This window comes from Tiliqua scincoides, chromosome 1 (assembly GCF_035046505.1).
Source record: "Tiliqua scincoides isolate rTilSci1 chromosome 1, rTilSci1.hap2, whole genome shotgun sequence".
In the NCBI taxonomy this organism is placed as follows: Eukaryota; Metazoa; Chordata; class Lepidosauria; order Squamata; family Scincidae; genus Tiliqua; species Tiliqua scincoides.
In genome coordinates, this window is record NC_089821.1 from 275,492,204 (window position 1) to 275,512,675 (window position 20,472).

The 20,472-nt window shown below is 43.7% G+C and overlaps 1 protein-coding gene across 1 annotated transcript in view; it reads left to right on the forward strand.

Annotated features, from left to right (window-relative positions):
* Positions 1–20,472, forward strand: part of REL (REL proto-oncogene, NF-kB subunit) — a 57,308-nt gene that overhangs the window by 11,678 nt on the left and 25,158 nt on the right. Inside the window, exons 2-4 of the mRNA XM_066611931.1 lie at positions 1,905–2,047; positions 4,450–4,598; positions 12,021–12,112. Coding sequence (XP_066468028.1) covers positions 1,905–2,047; positions 4,450–4,598; positions 12,021–12,112 — 384 coding nt within the window. The remainder of the gene's footprint in view (positions 1–1,904; positions 2,048–4,449; positions 4,599–12,020; positions 12,113–20,472) is intronic.

Below are 20,472 nucleotides of genomic sequence, written 5' to 3' on the forward strand. Positions count from 1 at the left end.
CTGGATCAAGCCAAAGGCCCATCTAGTCCAGCTTCCTGTATCTCACAGTGGCCTACCAAATGCCCCAGGTAGCACAGAAGACAACAGATGCAACCTCTGCATTTGGCAATCAGAGGCAGCCTGCCTCTAAAACCAAGAGCTTGCACATACCTACTATGACTTGTAACCCGTAATGAACTTTTCCTCCAGAAATTTGTCCAATCCCCTCTTAAAGGCATCTAGGCAAGACGCCATCACTACTTCCTGTGGCAAAGAGTTCCACAAAATAAATACATGCTGGGTAAAGAAATATTTTCTTCTGTCTGTCCTAACTCTCCCAACACTCAACTTTCGTGGCTGTTCCCTGATTTTGGTGTAATGTGAGAGGGAAAAGAGCGTCTCTCTATCCACTCTGTCCATCCCCTGCATGATTTTGTATGTCTCAATCATCTCCCCCCTCAGATGCCTCTTTTCTAGACTGAAGAGGGCCAAATGCTGTAGCCTTTCCTCATAGGGAAGGTGCCCCAGCTCAGTAATCATTTTAGTTGCTCTCTATTGCACCTTTTCAATCTCCACTATACCCTTTTTGAGATGTGGCAACCAGAACTGGACTCAATACTCCAGGTGTGGCCTTACCATCGATTTGTACAACGGCATTACAATATTAGCTGTCTTATTCTCAAATCCAAATCCAGCTCTCTGTAGAACTCTTCTCCCTTGCAGTGGCTCATGGGGGGGAGGGGGCATCTGCAGCTCCGTGGTATTGCTGCTGCTTTGTTTACAGAAGGCACCATTGTACAATTCCTGGCATCTCCAGGTAGCCTAGAAAGTACCCCGTCCAAAGGGGTGCTAACGAGCTGGTGCAAACCAGCATATGCAATACTATTCTCAATTAGCAAATGCTTGCTTGCTTGCTTGCTTGCTTGCTTGCTTTATTTATTTATTTATTTATTTATTAGATTTGTAGTCCGACTTTCTCCCCGAAGGGCACCCAAGGCGGCTTCGACTTCCTATCAGGCAGGTTCATATGTTCACAGCCCAATCCTATTCAGCGGATGAGTTGCCGCAAAACGCACCATAGAGTGCAGCCTGGCCACCGCCGCAAATGGTGAATAGCAGCAGCCAGGCAACAGGCCTCTGAGGTGCCACCTGTAAGGTGGTGTGAAGTAGGTGCTGGATGGGCTGTATAGGGTGGGGATGGATGGGCGTTTGTGAAGGGCTGGGAAGAGATCAATTATCGGTGCCAGCAGCTCTGCTGATATCCTATCCCTCTTTCTGGCCTTGATCCAGCTAGCTGGGTCCACTTGGACTTGTGCGAGCAATCGCTGGTGCAGGTCCAAGCAGACCCATTGGGGTTGCAGAGGCTTACCCCCCCCCGGCAAGATGCAACATGCATTGCTGTGGTCAACGGCATTGGCAGGGGGGAATTTCAGTAGGATTGGTCTGGCATTCCATGAATCCACTATCACTCCCAATCACGCCATGGTCTTAATGGTTTCCCCGGGCTTCATTAAATGTTGTAAGCAGAAATCCAAATATTTATTTATTCAGCAATATTTGTTTTCATGTAACCAATCAGCAGTTGAGAATACTCTTAACTATACATATGACTAATTGTAATATTTTTATTTTTAAATATGATTTTAGTGTATTAACCCTGCTGCTAATTTCTTTACTATGGATATGTTCTTATACTGCAGTGAATATCAATTGTGAATTTAATAAAATTATTGTATTATTTCAGGAATATTTTAAAATTCTGCTTTCTTTGATCCCTATTACTATGTTCAGCTTCTTTTGTACGTCCTTTAAGGGTTGTATAGTCTTTTTTTCACAGTAACATCTTTTGTAATCCACCCTATTCTCTTGGGATAGACAGGAATATTTGTTCTAATTTGCAAGTTTTGTATTTATCCCCCATGAAGGTGGTCAAGAACCATACATTGAAATACGTGAGCAGCCTAGACAGAGAGGGATGCGTTTCCGGTACCAATGTGAAGGGAGATCAGCTGGCAGCATTCCAGGGGAGCACAGTACCGATATCAACAGGACTTTCCCATCTATCGAGGTACACTATATATTACCATGACTGCCTGCTTTTCTTTTCTTTTTTTAACAGTGCAGTATCAGGGATTTCTGCACTTGACAGGCATAGACATGGGATATCAGGGGCATGGCTCACCAGTGTGCTGACAGCAGGGGAGGGGCCAGCAGGCATGGTCTTGCTTCCCCCTCCATGTGTTCATTGAACATGTAAGCAGAACAAGTGACTGGGACTTGAGTCTAATACAGTCTAATAATTCAGGGCCCAATCCTATCCAATTTTCCAGCACCAATGCAGCCGCAGTGCAGCCCTAAAGTAAGGGAATAAATGTTCCCTTACCTTGAGCAGGCCTCTGTGACTGGTCTTTCACTGCAGGGTGCAGCCCACGCCCCACTGACACAGCTGCACTGGCACTGGAAAGTTGGATAGGATTGGGCCCTCAATCACTGCCACTCCTTGAAGGAATGATTGTGTGTATAATGCATTGGAAAGCTGTAGGACATTCATTGTTGAACCAAAACTAAAATAGCTTCCAAAAATGCCATTCCTGTTTAAATTCCATTTGTATGATGGAAGATTTCTGTTTAAAAGATGCACTGACCTGATCGACTGAACTCAGTTGCTGTAGTTGTCCATGGAAAGAAAAGTGTAAGTGATTGAAAGAAAAGTGTAAGTGGAAAGAAAAGTGTAAGTGATTGTAAGTGATTGTAAGTGATTGTAAGTGTAAGTGATTGTAACCCAGAAGTGGGAACTCCCAGAAGTGGGATATCCCAGAAGTGGGATAGAGATGATAAGGTAACTTTCAGCAGAGTTTCCATGCCTGTCAGTCTCTTTCCCCAATGTGGTGCCCTAGTCTGCCCCTGCCAGTTCCCATGCACTCCTACTGTCTGTGTTTTCCAAGGGCAGCCCCTGTGACCTGATCTGGATGACTGGAAAAATCACTGCTTCTTTTTGTCCCAGTCTTTGCCTTTTGGATGGTTTGTCTCTATTTTAATCATAAAGGGAATGGCCTCCTGTCAGCCTGCCCCTAATTTTAGTTATTTAGTTAGTGGTAATGGGTACTGGCTTTTCCTTCTCTAATGGTTGGTGAAGAGTCTCCAAGATGCTATTGGCTTCCTAGAGCGAATAGAACAGAACAGTGCCATCTAAGTGAAAGTGTCTGGTCTAAAAAGCCACCTGGATACTCTTCTTTGGCCCTCAGGAGCTGTGATGTGGTGGTGCAGAGTTGGTGAAGACTGGGCAGCATGGGACAACTACTAATGAAGTTACTCTGTGACAAAAACATATGCAGTCTTGTGGCTAAGCTACTGCCCCATCTTTCCTTTCTTCAAATGTACTGCTAGGATTGCCAACTCTGATTGAAGCTATTTGTAAAGATTTTTTGCCCCAGCATGATGCAATGTTGGAAATTCCTGGAGGCTCTCTTGAAATCTCCAGGACTCCTGTCAGTTGTCACCTGGAGATTGATGCTGATTCCAGGCCTGTCCTGGAAGACTGCAACCCTATTAGCTGCTGGGAAGTCAGGAGCCTAACAGGATTGCATGCTAGTTTGCCTTGCAATTTTAGTTCCAATTAATTTAAATTTAATTTAAATTTGAGTTCCAATTAATTTTAATTTAATTTCCAATGAATTTTAGTAATGCAATTAATTGATAAATCAACCAATTCAATTAAATTGATTGAAATTTACACAAACATATCAATGTTGTAAGCTGTCTTTTGCTGAGTCAGACAGGGGGTTTTCTTAGTAGTCTGGGCTGAAACTGGGAACTTTTGCAGGCAAAGAGTATTGAAATCAAAAGGACTGGTTGTCTGAATTTATTTGTAAACCTCGATAGCTCTGTTGGTGTGTAAGTGATAATAGTTCATTGTTTAGGCTGTCGGTTAGTTTCTGCAGTTTACACTTTGGCACATTTCTCATTTTTATATAGAATTTGTATATCAGCTCAGTGTCTCATTTCATTGCAAAGAGGTGGCAGATAATTGCACTGCATGCAACTGGCAGGATCCTGAAAAAGTTAGTTGCACTTGCAGCTGAATTGCACGTATAGCAATGATGTGGGACTTAAGGACTTTCAGGGGGAGAGGGGAATAAAGGGAGAAGCAAAGTCATGAGGCATCATATTTTTCTGAGCTATGGTAACTAGTGCAATTCCTTGCAAGTATCAAAAATGTTTTTGTGCCCCTGGAGAAGTCATACTCCAAAATGTCTTGGACATTTGGCTTGTTAGGAATAATCTTTTTCTATGCATCTTTCTGAAGCTTTACTTTCCCTGTTTTTGGCATCCCTGTTTCTTGCGCAACCCTCTTTTCCATGCTTTACATGGGAAGAGGGGGATTTTGAACCTATTCCTTGCTAGCTGCATCATTTATTTTTTAGTGTACAGGCTAATTGTTATTCTGTGGGTGTTTTATTTCTTTTGAAGATTTTGAACTACACTGGGAAGATAAAAATCAGAATAACATTGGTCACAAAGAGTGAGCCCTACAGGCCCCATCCTCACCGGCTGGTTGGAAAAGACTGTGAAAATGGCTACTATGAAGCTGAATTTGGGCAAGAGCGCAAAGTTCTGACGTAAGTAATAGGCATTGTTATGTGTGGGGGAAGACAAAGCGATCTAAAAAGGAGGCTTATAGTTCATTCTTCAACCATGCTGGAAGCCAGCCTTCCCTTCTTGAACTGTCAGATAAGCATCTTGTCTAGGACCGAGAGCCCCCACCTCTGTATACAGTGACCCTGTCTTGTAAGCCACGCCTGTGAACTGGGCAGAGAGGCACTTTTTAAAGTGGTGGTCTTCTTATATTTTGCAGTTGGAGGGCAACTGTCCCTCTTCCCCCCAGCATAGCATATTTCCCAGAGGCTGATGTTTCTGTTGATGTTCTTCTGCAGCTTTTTAAGATTGTGAGTCCTTTTGGGAGAGGAACTATTTATTTTGCTACATACATAAACTGCTTTATGAACTTTATTTGTTGAAAATCAGTACTATATAGAAATATTCTTATTATTGATAGTAATAATAAAGCATTTCCAGGTACTGAAGTGATTCAACCCACCTAGTTTGACCACCAGTTGTCCTCAACAGGTTGTGCTAAAAAGGCTGGAACCTTGCCTGGGCAAAGATAGTTTTTCCTGGCTCTTGACCTGCTTCTCACATTGGCCCCCCTCAGCTCTGACTCCTGATTGTTACTTGATGGCCACCTCTTCCTCTGCCTCCAGCTGTGGAAAGCTAACCAAAGCACCTTGCTGCTGAGTGCTTCAGATGAGTGGAAGATGTTCTTTCTCTGTACAGTACTGAGACGGATGAACTTGCGTTCCATTTACTTATATGTTCGTCTGACAGATCAAGTGGAGAAGGCAGGTTGCAAGGGGGCTGAAAACCATGTTGCTGTGAGCTCCTTGTTTTATGCTGTCTCCTGCCTGTAGTCTGCCACACCTCATCTCAGCAGGGGTGTCAAACTCATTTCATACAGAGGGCTGAAGTTAGCATTTGTGGTGCCTGCTGAGGGCCAGAAGTGACATCATTAAGCAGAAAGTAAGCAGATGATGGCCAGAAATAAACACTTTGTTCTCACATAGAAACTCTTTAGCTGCAAATGACAAAAGAGAAAATGTGCAAAGCCCAAATCACTCTGGGAGAGCCCAGTGACAAGGGCCAGAGAAACTGCTTCCAGGGGCTACATTCACTCTCCCGGGCTCTAGCAGACCTGAGTGTAGAGTGCAGCAAGCAAACAAAGGACATATCTGCCTAATAAACTCCCTGTAGATTCCTGTTGTGACTGTCTTCAGCATCCATAAATAAAGAGGCAATTTGTTCCAGGTGGAAATGATGTAGAAGTTCCAGGACAGAAGTTCCCAAAATCATTTTCAAAAACCAGTTGTGGGGAAGGAGGGCAATTTGGATCAGGGTTGAAGAGGAGAGGGCCTAACCCTTGCACCTTGGCATAATCTCCTATTAGCCACAGTGGTGAAAAAACATACAGATATTCATATTGGGCATGTATGCTTCCCTCTCTATGGCAAATAGTAGCTCCGGGTGAAGGGGGTAGAAGTTGGAGAATCTGCACAGGGGGAAAATGTTAAACTCCTCCCACCGTCCCAATGCAAATTGGTATGTAAGCCTTTCTCTCTTTACAATCTACTTTTCAGTCCATACAGGCTTCCTGAGTGACTTACAATGCCAGTGATGGTTAAAAGGTACAACAGTTAGGTTGAAGCAAAATGGGAGCCTGGCAGATGTTATAGGCACACAAGGCTTCTGTCACCTTATATTGTAGTATTTACATTTGAATCTGAGTATAATTCAGCTGGAAAGACAGCTGCTGCTGTTTCCATGGTTATATGGGAAAAGCTTCTGCCCTTTGGGCATGTAGGAACTGGTTTTCATTTCATGGATTCCAGTCCCTGCTGTCTCAGCTTCTGTTTCTTGTCTGTAAAATGAATACGAATGCTTCTTGTCATTGGAGTTTAATCGCACTGGAAAATTTCTGTCAAAGATGTGCTGCCAATATCGCTCTGTAATTAAGAGATTGGGAGCAGGGTGCAGGATCATATGTCTCTCCCTCCCAGTCCCTCCGTACTCATGCATGAATTCCCTCACCTCTTATCCAAATCCCTTAACCATAGTTAAGGATTGTATCTGTATCAAACTATCAGATACAGATTGTATCTGTATCAAAGTGTTAACCAGGTTTCCCATTGCAAAGAGTGAAGTCTTTGCTGTCTCTGCAGTGTCCTAAATGTAAGGGTCGAGGCAGGGCATTTCAAGGTGAGGGTTTAAAAGGGAGGGAGGAAGCAGTGGTGTCACTAGGGGGTGCAGGCTGCTGGTGCACACAGGGGCGTGACACCACTACTGGCCAAAATTTTTAAAATCTTGGAATTTTGAAATAATACCATCATGTTGTTATTATTACTAACAGTATTTATATACACTTTTCAAAAAAAGTTCACAAAGTTTACAGAGAAAATCAAATATCTAATGGTTTCCTGTCCCAAAAGGGCCTACAATCTAAAAAGATGCAAAAGAACATCAGCAGGCAGCCACTAGAAAAGACACTGCTGGGGTGAGGAGGACCAGTTACTCTCCCCCTGCTAAATGAAAGAGGAGAACCCCCTTGAAAAGTGTCTCTTATCCAGTTAGCAGGGGTTATATATCATTCGATGTGTGCAGGATGTTATGTATCATTCAATGTGTGATTTCATGCAGAATGCAATGAAACAAACCACACTGAAGTATCTCTATTCTGTCACAGGTATAGCCAAAAAAACAGCAGAGGCAGAGCAGTGGTACATGACCATGCCCATCGCCCAGGGCATTGCCCTGTCCACTGCATGGGAGGAGGTCCATGATGGGGGGTGACACACTGGCCTCCTGCATCGGGTGACACAAGGTGTACATTCCTGGACTCTGTATACCCAACTGGAGACCTCCAAGTTTGCAGACAGAGCTATACACTTCTTTTCTTAGAACCCTCCCCCCACCCCCAAATCCAGCTAGATGTATCCCAGAGGCATGGCTTTGTTAATCTGCTGCAACAAACATTATAAAGGGTACTGTTGGACTTTACAGGTGAACAGATTTATTATAACATCAGCATTTTTAGACTAGACCCCAACTGCATTCATTTTCAGCTTCTGCCACCCTGAAAGTCACTGTGAGTCAAGGGGACTAAAAAAGAAAAATTAAAGGGAGCTTCCAGTGTGAAATTGCTCAACTTGAGTTTATTAGGAAGTTTGATTTGATTTGTGTCAGGCTTAATTGAGACCAGGGATTTCTTGCCTAGCACAGGTGCTAAACTGTGAAGTTAAGGGTGGTGATGTCACTTCTAATTAGGGATAGTCAATATGCTTATCTTACATACATTTGAGCTTTGAATAGAAACCACACAGACTGTACCTCTTGCATTTGATGGTGTTTTGGGTTGGCTGATTGTATCTTTTCCCTTCTGTATGTAGCCTGACAACTGAGGGATAACACTTCTTGCATGTGATAAAGTCTGTAGAAGCTTGTGCCACAGAGTTACTGTGATTCTAAGCATGCTTTCCCCAAATGTAAATCCCACTGATTTCAAAGAGATTTACTTCCTCTAAATATGTTGAAGACTGTGGGCTTACAACCCAATCCTAAACTGCTCAGCACGCAGAGCTGCCACAGCACCGAAAATGGCTGCCGCAGATGTCTGTTCCCTTCCCCCAGGTAAGGAAAGTAGCCCTGCAATGGGGCTACTCAATTCTGCAGCAGCCCTTGGGCTGGGGCAGAATCAAGAGCTTCAGGATCCAATGGAACTGAGCCCCACCAGTCCCGCCCTCCTCCCGCCCCGCTCCCTTCCCATGGCATGCCTCCTCCCTGCCCTCTCTTCCCCCTTCCCCCACCCCAGAACCCTGCCTCCCCCCGCTCCCCCACCTAGCTCTCTGCCACCTGGCAGTTTGGGTGACCACCGAGTGGTAGAGCACCGGCTGCCCACAGGTGCTAGCCCAGCACCAGGCAGGTACTCACAAATGTACTTTACGACACGTTTGCGACAGTGTGAGTCGGCGTGCACTGTTTAGGATTTGGCTCTCAATCGGTTACCACACAATCTAAACAGGTTTACTCAAATGAAGTCCCACTGAGCCCAATGAATTGGTTTCCCGCTTCAGCATGTTTAGGATCGAAGGCCTGGTCTTCAAAGTTTCTAGACTTTTGGTTGTTTTGGTTCCAACTAGATTAGTCATTGTGAGAATTTCAAACTGTGTTTTATTCAACTTTTTGTTCTGCAATAATCTCAGTATAAAAAAAGCAGGGAGGAAGCTTCAGGGAAAGCAGCACTTGCTTGCTTACCACGAGGCGGCTCTTTGGCAGTTTGCTCCAATTTCTGATATTGCACAGTATTATCTGCCATTCAACTTCCTATTTTGCATCTCCCAGGAGTGGGATGATGTCATGGGTTTTCCATGTGGGAAAGAATCAGGTTGCTGGTAGTGGGTGGGGGATGTCCCTCTGGACTGCCTTGTGACCTGATGATACTATCAATGCAAATTAGGAAGGAGTTGGCAGTGTCACTGAGTTGGCCACCATCCAGAATCTGAGCTGAGAAAACCAGCTGTTATCAAAAGCTTTCTCTTGATCACAGGAATTAAGCGTGATTCAACACTGTTCACTTTTTTTTCTTTCTCACAAAACCTTATGCAGTACTGATCTGACAAATCTGAGCCATTTTTATTAATGGTTTTGAAACCAAGCCTCAATGATAGTTACTTTGAAATTGGAAACTGTGCCCATGGTTGAACACTTAAAATAGGTCTTTCTCTTTATGGTTCTCTGCAATATCACACTCTTTAAAACCCACTTCTATTGTTGATTTTGCTCATTCACTTTCAGTGGAAAAAAACACCTGAAGACTAAAATTGCCATCTTGTGCACCTCTCTTTACTTGAGAGTAGACTGCATTGAATTCAGTGGTACTTTTTTCTGACTAAACATGCAGGGGAATGTCATTGCCTTCATGTCCTGTATGTGGACTTTTTGGATGTCTGGTTGACTACTGTGATAAACAGGATGCTCACTTGAAGGACCTTTGATCTCAACCAGCAGGGCTCATACGTTCTTATGACAACCCCTAAAATTACTTGCTGTTATCACTTGATGGCAAAGGAGGAGCAGGGCAGCTGTCTTTACTTGCAGCAGGTATGGCTGTGGCTATACTACAGACGTGATGAGACCACTTCTATCCTGTGATGGCCCAAACTGAAAATTGATCAGCACAAGTTACTAGCAAGCTCTACATTGGAACAGTGATCCCTTAGAGCAGCAGTTCCCAAACTTACCATGATTATGGCACCTTTCCTTCGCGGTGGCATTTTCCTGGCTCTCATAGGCACCACGGTATGGGATTGCACAAGATCTCATGCGATCCAAAATGGTGGCACCCGGGAGAGCCAGAAAGAGGAGGCTACCAGGGTCATCTTGTGGTGCCCCTGTGAGTTCACCGTGGCACTCTCAGATGCCGTGGTGCACAGAGGTATGGCCTGGTCCTTGCCCAGTTACAAAACCGTAGGTGAAACTGGGCTATAACTCAGTGTTAAAGCAGACACATTTGCATGTAAAAACGGCTCCGGTTGAACCCCTGACGGCATCTCCAGGTGGTTCTGGGAAAAGACCCATTTTTGTGACTTTTTATTGCTGCTGATGGACTGAGTGTTGACCCAGAAGAAGAAAGCTGTGTGCCTGGGGGGAAGTGGAGGGGGATAGCTTAGTGAGTTGAGCCTTTGTCCCATTACCATCACTTGTTTCTCACACTAGCCTCAAATTAGTTGCTGACCGAGGAGCTCCCTATGTTTCCATCTTATCTTGCAAGTACTTTACAAGACAAAGCAGGGGCAACCCCATTTTTTCATGAGCTTTGGGCCTTGTGAGGGGAGAACAGACGTCCTCTCTTCTCAGAGCTGCCTGTTCTGCTCTGATCTGAAGCATTTCAGTTGGACACCCAAAGTACTAGCGCCTCCCTTGTAGGGATCTAAAGTTCTTTCCCCCTCCTCGGGCAAAAGTAGAGCTGGAGAATACAAACTGGGAAACTAGGCTTCCATAACTCTTCTGTATCCTGTCAAACCCGCACTTTGTTGGTGGAGACCACATCCGGTGACACGCTGTGAATGACTGCTTTCCCTCGGCCTCAACTCCCATTTCCTGAACCTGAAACAATTGTCTGATCTTGCCTTCTTGCAGGCTCCCTCTTGCATTTTTTGAATCTCAGTTACTGCATTTGTGACTCATGTAGCCTCTCTGATCCCCAACTGAATTTGCTAATGGATTCTACTTACACTGGTAAGCTATTCACCATTGATTGGTCTGGCTTCTGAAGCTACAGTCCTGTGGCTGCACTCCCGTGAATCCTGGGAATTATAGTTTTGAAGGAAGTTAATAATTCATTAGAAAGCCTTGACCTGTTCAGAAAAATACATTTCCCAGGATTTCTTGAGTACAGAGGAAACTGTGATGATCAGGTCAGTTTTTGCTTGCACTTGTGCACTTGTGTAATTATATAGGCTCTTTCACCTTCTTTTGAGTGATACCTCTGATGGCCCAACACAATAATAGTTAAATATATAATACACTATATATAATAATATATTACATAATACATATAAAATACCTCTTGAATTTGTCGTAATAGATTAGTTGGCTAAAGCTTTAGTTGATTAACACTTAAGCTGCCCTAATATTCATGCAAACGTACTGAATTAAATGTAAAAAATAAGAGTAGTTCACCTTCCTACAGCCTAGACCAGAAGCAGGCAGACAGTGGATCAGGATATGTGAGCAGATCTGTGAATGATGGGTAAAGGTTTCTGCTTCACAATTGCTCCATATTGGCAACAACAAAAGGACTTCCCCCTAATTTAAAAAAAAAAATTAGGCTGAGAAAACAAAGAAATCTTTAGGGAAAACCAGAAGTAGATTTTTATATGAAGGGAATGTGAGCTCAGGCCTAATATTTTCTTACACATCATTGTGTATAGACCCTGCAAGTCTCAAGTCTGCCCATCCTGGACTGGCCTGCCTTGTCCACCTGGCTGATGAGGCACTGGACTATTAAGGGTTAAAGCGTCTAAATTGTTGTGTCTGTCCGTCTCCATGTCTCCCACACACACACTCTCATACACTCACTGGGCTGATCCTTCTCATGCAACTCCAAACCTTTCTCTGAATCTGCTGTTCGGTTACTTCAGGGGTGTGAAATTCATTTCATATAGTGGGCATTCATGGTGCCTGATGAGGGCCGGAAGTGACGTTATTAAGCCAGAAGTGACAACACTAACTAGATGATGGCCAGAATTTAGCGCTTTGTTCTATTATGAACTTCCTAAATACCTTGAATCTTATTGCAGTTTCCCAGGTGTATCTTCTTGTTATGGATGCAGAAAATTTAGCAGTACTGGAATTTTCACAGTAATTCATGTTATCTATACTGGCCTTTAACTGTGTTTTAAACCTCTAATAGTTGCTTTTGTGTGCTCTAGTTTTCAGAACCTGGGTATTCAGTGTGTGAAGAAGAGAGAGCTCAAAGAGTCCATCATCTCACGAATTGCCAACAAGATCAACCCCTTCAGTGGTAAGTAACCACAGTCACTAAGCTGTTTCAAAGCTGTTTTGCAATCATTTCAGCTCCAGATGCATATTTGAAGTATCAAATTCCTTTGGCTGTAGCAAGCCCTGTTGAGTGGCAGGACGGAGTGGCTACCCACCAGTGGCCTCACCTGTTGCTTTGAGATGGCAGGCTCAAGTATATACTCTCACATCATCCCTCTATTTGTTTATGTGCATGAATGCAGCCTGAAATTACTCAAAGAGAGTATGGGAATGATATATTAGGATAAGAAAGAACCACTGGAACTATGTGATGGAGGGCAGATTCAGGACCACTTCACACATTCCAGTTTTTTAGGTGTGTAGTGAAGATCATTTAAGGGTATGCCTCAAAATGTTACATATATACAGAGAGAGAATGTGAAACAAGTATGTTAAGCCATAGGCTGCTTGGCCAATGAGAGTGACAGGGTTGGATGATCTGATTCAGTGCATTGTGTACTTGTGAGTTGTGGCTGTTTGCACCATGCTGTCCAAGAACAGAAATCATTACAGTGAGTCAGTGCATTAAGCACATAGCTGAGTGGGGGGACAGTTGCTTCTCTCACCATGTGATGCCAGCACTCACCCTGTGATGGGCACTTTTTGTCATTCATGTGATATAGGGGAAGGTAGGATAATTTACCACCCACCACCTTAATAAGTCAAGTGGGCAAAGCTTTAGTCATGCAACTGCTTGACTGTCCTCTGCCAATGATTCAGATGCAATGCACATGTTCCTTTTGAAATGTCCAGGCTTAATTCTATCAAGTGCCTCCTGTTTGGGATAGACAAATAAGTAGTGAAAGGAGGGAGTAGACAAGATCAGGTAGCTGTGAAATTGAAGGTGAGATGAAGTTGGTACCGCATAGCTATTGGCCCATCCTCTAATTCTCATTCTTAACTGTAACTAAGTTATAAGTACAGTAATGATATTTGCCCACATTGATCTCTCCCTTATGACATAACTACATTAATTGTAGTTATGCACTCTGTAGTTATGTACCTGTAGTATGTAGTCTATGCACCCCGATAAACAACTGAAACTCTGTTCTGAGCGCCTTCACTGAATAGGATTTGTTGGACATCTTCTAGGAACAGACTTTTTGGTAGTGGCGCCACTATTGTGGAATACCCTCCCCAGGAGAGCCATTTGATCACCTTTGTACACATTCTACATCTTTAAGCAAATAGCCAACTGGCATTTTCAGTGAGCCTTCAGGGCTTTTATTGTTGATTGCTTTCTGTGTACTGGATTTAGGATTTTTTCCACTGTTCCTGTTTTAACATTGGTTGATTTGTTGCTCTAACTGTAGTATTTAGTATTTTCACTAAATAAAATTTTTAGTTGACTTGATTATACTTTGGCTAGCTTTATTTTATAATTTTGTTTCCTTTATGTTTTTTGACTTCGTGTAGGATTCTTTGTTCACTGTTTAGTTGTTGTAATTTGATGTTAACCAGCCTGACTTTCAAAAATGGGTGGGATATACTTTTTCTCCATCATCATCTCTAGCAATGAGGAAGCCTCTTAGTGTGGTAGGATTCTGTCAGAATGCAGACAGAATGTGCTGTACTCGCAGTCTCAAACGCTCAAGGAGGTCTTGACGGGAGTGGGGGGAGGCATTGACACAATCTGCAGGATCGCGTAACTGCTGGGCTCGCAGGGGTTTCTTAAAAACTTACCCCTGTCCGTAGCAACCTCCTGGGGGTACAAGGAACCCCGTAGAACCTTCTGCAAGGCTCCCTCCACCTCGAAATAACAAAAAAATGCAATCACAACCAAGTCGCGATCTCAGAACTGGAAGTGGGCTGTGATCACGTTTTAAAAATTATTTCGGGGTGCAGGGAGCTTTGCAAAAGGTTCCACGGGGCTCCCCAGGTCGTTGCTGCCCAGGAGGTTGCTGCGGACAGGGGTAAATCTTTAAAAAGCTCATGCAATGCCTTCCCCCCTTCCCTGTTCCTTCAAGTACCAGAGGCACTCATTCTCAAGCTGGTGGGTCACATCCCACCAGTTTGAGAACTACTGCACCACATGGCCTGCAGAAGTAGGAAAAACCATTTACAAATTGTGGATACACGTTCCGCCAGATGAGGAAAATCACATAAATGAGCTTTGGGTGGTTTGTATAGGTTGCAGAATTTATCCCTTCCAGGTGAAAAAAAATATTAGTTGCTCTAAAACAGAATGTGGAATAATCTGTAAACATTCTAAAGATGTGAGAGCACCAACTTCCATTCAGTTACATTCCAAATTATGGTTAGGAAGCTTTGTTCTGGCCTAGTAGTCTACATGTTCAGCAAAATGAGATGGAGACTGGAGTAGCGTGACCTCCCTGCGGCTGTCTGAGCTCCAGCACCTCTTCACTACCAAACGCATGCACTCCCCATTTTCTTCTTCCTCCTCCTGCACTGGGCATTACCATCCAAACTCCTTTTTATTTATTTTTTCACCTCCCTCACTCATCTAAGGGCGCAGTTCAAACCTGCGCTGGAGCAGGCAAGCCAGGAGGCTTGTGCTGCATCCAGCGCAGGTTCATTGGCTGCAGCATCTAAGCCAGAGGCAAGGGGAAGCTCTTCCCCTTACCCCTGGGTAAGGGCTGCGCGCCCCAATGGGTCTCCTCAGACCTGTGCCACCTCTGCAGGTGGCGCAAGTCCAAGGAGAGTGGAGTGGCTTGAAGTCACTTCGTTCTCCCCGGGGATGGGGGTTGGGATCTGGCATAACCGCCAGGTCCCAGCCCTGCCCCGGCTCCCCGCGCGCCCGCCGCAGGGCCGCCCATTGCCTACCCTCCTCCACGCCCCCCACACCTACCTTCGCCGCTTGTGTTGGTGCGGGTGCACTTGCACAAGTGGCGGGGAGGAAACCGCCGCGGAGTCTTCTGCTGGCCTGTGTGCGTCGGCACATCTAGATGCGCCGACACAGCTTCCCTCCCAGGGCTCCTATGCCAGCATAAGTGCCGGTTAGGATTGCGCCCTAAGTTCCTTCCAAGCTTTAGCTGTCCAAACTTAACAGCTGTACATTTTTCCCTCCTTACACATGTCTCTTCTATGTGCCAACTCCTCCCCCTACAGCTATTGCACTATTTACTTTTAGATGTTCTGTATGGGATGATTTTCTCCCTCTCTTTAAAACAGGGTGTGTGTGTTGGGGGGGGGGGTCCTCTAATTGGGAGCAAAATGGGACTTCTCTCTTTCATACCCCTACTGCTCTAACTAGTATTTAAAAAATACATAACCCACCCTCTGGGCCACATAGCTTCGTTTGAGGCATGTCTGACTGGCTAGTCCAGGGGTCACCAACCTTTTTGTTAAAAGGAGCTAGATGTACAGCAATGACATCATGTTGCTGCTGAACTTCTGGGTTACTGAGCTCATGGAAGCGGCTGCATGGAGCTCAGTTTGGAAGATGAGGCTTCCCACCAAGTTCACCATGCACCGGATGGGGAATGGTGGAGCTGCCTGCCCAGGCTTGTGGAGTCTCTGCATCACTGCAAATTGGGCAGGAGGCTTTGCCTCCCAAGCCAAGCTCTCTGTGGGTTGGATGATGTTAGGTGGTGGGCCAGTTCTGGTACACAGGCCATAGAATGTCGACCTCTGGGCTAGGCCCTTACTTGCCAGACAACTGTCTTCCACCAGTTTAAAAGCCAGAAGGGGTTGTGTTCTTCTTCTATGTGACTGTCCTCAAAGAGATTCTCAGTAGTTCATAATAGCCATTGACAGCTGCCATGTTTGAAATGGCAGGCTGCGCACTGTGTAGCAGTTTATCATTTGTGTGCATGTATCTCCATGCATGTATGCTAGAGAGACAAGATGCTTCCACTTTCCACTCTTGATTTAACTTTTAGAAATGCTGTGGTGAGGGCTAAACCCTGAGAAAGGAGAAGACTAGCAAATCACACAAAAAACACTGACAAGACACCACAGAAAGGCAGAAATGAGGAGAAGATGCTGGTATTGATTTACTGGCTCAGGGACCAAAAAAGAGGCAGTGTCCTGATCAGGAAAGGCAGTTGGAGTGTGTGCCATTGTTCGGATCCAGAAAAGCACTGAAATGTCAGAGGCACAGGTGAAGGACTCACTGGATACATGTATGCTGAAAGTGTAGGGGCCTAAGAGAGAAGCCTAAAGATTAAATGCTGAAAGTCATTCCATCCACACAGACCAACTCTTTATGAAAATTATCCCTCTGTCATGCTCTGCAGTCCTCCTCCAGGATGACGGTTCCACTGAAACACAGGCGTCATGGGGAGGCTGTGGTCATGAGTAAGACACTCTCACCTCTGTGGGCTCACCAGTGGTTATGACATCACTAGTACAGTGCCGGCTAGAATGGGATGTAATGAAGGCCATAAATATCTTAGCAGACACATCAGTCCAGCAAGCCAATTTAAAGGATGTCGTGATACCCTTTTCTTTATGTAGTGCAGCTCAGGTTTGATTTTTGCCACTCCAGTGGGACTTGGCCCTCAGTGGGACTTAAATGCCTATAGGGCACAATCCTAACCCCTTATGTCAGTACTTTCCAGCATTGATATAAGGGCAATGCAGCTCTGAGGTAAGGGAACAAATGTTCCCTTACTTTGAGGAGGCCTCCATGAGTGCCCCCCAACCACAGGATGCAGCACACATCCTGTTGGCACTGCTATGCCAGGGCTGGAAAGCACTGACATAAGGGGTTAGGATTGTGCCCGTAGTCTGGTTGAAAAGTAAACCGCACTATATATGGGCTAACCAACAAGTAGGGCAAGTAGCCATAGGGACACAAGGGTAGAGTGACTTGCCTGATCCACACTGCAGTCCTGAGCCACAGATGGAAGCTTTTGATTGAATGCTATCAAAACTGTGGGTTGCTTTAGCTTAGCTCTAGCTCTGTGGTCATTACATCAGGTGATATTTGTTTTTTTATTTATTTTGCTATTTTGTTTCTCAGGTTTGCACAAGCCAATCCCTCCAGCAAAGTCTGTAGATAAGATTAGTGAACACTATGAACTTCTGGTAATAAGGCGAAATATCCTTTGGTCCTGCTTCTTAGTGGACCAAGAAGGATGTTGCTGTATCCTTGCATTTCTATGGTAAAAGTTCTATATGCCTTCCTTTGGAAATCAGAGTGACAACCAATTCAATGAAGTGTCAGTGAGGACTGCAATGGGCTGTACCTCGTTGGCAAAGCAAAATCTCATGTATACACCTTCCTGTTCTTTTGTTTTAAAGAATCCACAGTATAGGTAAGATCTCAGTATCCACTGATTTGACCCACCACTAATACCGGCGTCCATCTTTAAATGCCTTGTACCAAGGAAAGAAGCATCAAAATCCCATTTCCTATCTTTGTGCTGTTAAATAATTATAATTTCATTCCATTAGATTCCATTATTCACCCCCATCTAGTGACTGAATGCGGTATAGTGTCTATACCAATGCATTCTGGGGCTGCAATAGAGGGGTAAAAAACCTGGAAGTGGATCTTTAAAGTTATTTTTCACTGATTTGGTATCTACTGATTTTTCTTATCCATTAGGGGTTCTGAAATGGAACCCCTAGTGGATAATGAGGCACAACCTGTATTGCATCAGTCTGGGGATCGTGGTTATTGTTGAAGACCAGTGCTTGAAGAGTGCTGTATGACGCAAAAACTTGCTTCCAGAATTTAGATCATTAATAATTTCTGTTAAGAAGTAATTCCACACATTAGTTATATGATGTATTACTTTGAGTAAGAGCAAAGGAAGAAGGGATATATGTACAGAAGGGCAGGCTCTAGCTTAGCCTTAGATCAGTTAAGTTTAAGGTAATGGGAAGTCATCCTGTTAGAAATAACCTCAAGACAAGGCACGGATTGGAATGAGCAGATGCAGATTTTAGTTATTCTACTTATTGTTGTGATACATTATACATTTTATAATGGGCAGGCGTCATGTTGGACTGGAAAAAGGGGGATAGGATCCAGCATACACTGTTGCCACTGAGGTCCACCTTCTCCAGACCCTGAAATGCCCCTGCCCTCCCTGTCTCTGCCCTGAACCTTCTGCAACCTGCTCAGAATGCCATTTACCTGCTCTGGCATGGACCAGGTCCATCAGTGGCAGACAGACACATGGCACTGCCAGCTGTTTGTATAGGTGACTGCAACGCACACAGCAGGATAACTGAATATGCAAGAAAGAAGATTTGGTGAAAAATAATAACCAGATGGAAGAAGATTCAGAAAAGTAGCAGAAAAGCTGTGTCATTAAAAAAAAGAGAAGATGGTCAGAATTTTTTTCAAGTTAAATAAAAAAGAAGTTGGATTATAATTTGAGAAACAAAAGAGAGTCAAGATGAGTTTTTTTCAGAATTGCAAAACAATTTGAATTGCAGAACCATTTGTAGCAAGAAGTATAGGAGCTGAAAATATACAACAGAGAAGGAAGAGTAGTAGGAGCATGACTTTTTAACAGAATCTGAAAGAGTATGGAAGAGGATCAGGTTTTTTTCAAGTGTATGGTTTTGAAGAAGAGAAATATAGAGCAAGTTTATTAAAACAAAAAACCGTGGGGAAATGAAGAGAATATTTAAGAGGAAAACTGCCCAGGAAAGTAATTGCAAGTACTAGTAAAAGAAGGAGCAGAACGAGAACAAGTTACAGAAAAATGTGTGCACAAAATTCTGATCAAGAGCTGAGGGCAGCGGTTCCCAAACTTTTTCGATTGGTGGCTCCCTTGACCTACCGGGCCATTGGCTATGGCTCCCCATTAGGGCTACAATCATACATTGTATAGAGCAGCATGTTTTTTGTGAGAATTCCGTGGCTCCCCTAGCTGGTTTTCATAGCTCCCTTGGGAGTCATGGCTCACAGTTTGGGAACCATTGACCTAGGAGAAAGAGGGGTGAGGGCATAGGGGAAAAATGGGCAGGAAGTGAATTGAAGGTAGAAAAGAGTGCTGAAGAACCAGAGACAGTACTGGACAAGCTGGAGCTTAGAAAGGGTTGCATGGATGATGAAGTTCTGCAGAAATTCGAAACAAGACACAGGATGCGGCACAGTCTGCAGAATTCAGCTTCCCAAGGATCCCAGCTTTCATTTCTTTAACAATCAAGTCTGTAGCCTTTATTGCAAGAATGTGCTTAGAAGTGTGTGTGGAATGCTTGATGAGATAGCTGGAGTAGCGGTTCTCAAACTTTTTAGCTCTTGGACTCACTTTTTAGAATGACAATCTTTTGGGACTCTCCAGAAGTGATGTCATTAACCTGGAAGTGAGGTCATGGCCAGAAGTGACATCAGCAAGCAGGACCATTTTTTTTAACAACCTCCCTATGACAAAATCAAATCAAGTAAGTAAATTGGAGGTTAAAATAGGCATAAGTTTAAAAATTGATTTAAAATAAAGAAGAACCCTCTTAACTCTCGTGAGCAGTTTGCTGATCTTTAAAAAAAAAATTTCCCCATAACATCCCAAAGACTGCAAATCTATCTGCACTTATCTGGGAATAAACGCCATTGACTATCATTGTTAAAAGCATATACATAATATCCTGTTAAAAGTATAGATCTGTAACTTTTCCCCAGAAGCAGTCACATCCCATGGTAGCATCAAGTCATATTAAAAATAAAATGCACATGGAAATGAATAAGGACCCACCTGAAATTGGCTCGCGACCCGCAGTTTGAGAACCACTAAGCTAGAGGGTTTGCTAGATAATTTATATAAGCTACAGAATCCAGCTTTTCTTCTGGCAGAGCTTTACTATCTAGTTTTTTTTTTAGTGGCAAGTTTATAGAGCTCTACCCTTTAATTTGATCCAGTAAATTAGTTCTTCCATTCTTATGTATTGAAACAATATTTTTTTTGAAGGGAAAAACACCATCCTCCTCAATTATACTAGCCAAAGTACCTGGTTAATAATTCGAACAAACAATTGGATCAATTCAGAAGATGATGCTCAGTGGTGTCGCTAGGGGTGTGTGAGGGTGTGGATTGCACCACGTGATGCACCCAGGTGGGGTGACACTACTGCCAAAATTCTGCAGATCTTGATATTTTCGAATAATGCCATTATGTTATATATCATTTGATGTGTACTTGAAAGCGGAATGCAATGAAACAAACCATGTTGAAATATCTATATTCTATCAAAATGTATACCCAAAAAACATAAAAGGAAAACACAGCTGCCAAATGTAACAAAAAGTGGATTTCCATAACTCAAAACTGATCAATAAGACTGATTGTTCTGAGAGCCAATGTGGTGTTTTTATGACACAGCAGGGAGCTAATAAGGTGTTAGTATGAGTCAGCTCTCAATTCCACACATCAGAGCTAATACTGGAACTCTTATTCAATTGTGTGAGTGTCATCAGGTTGGCCT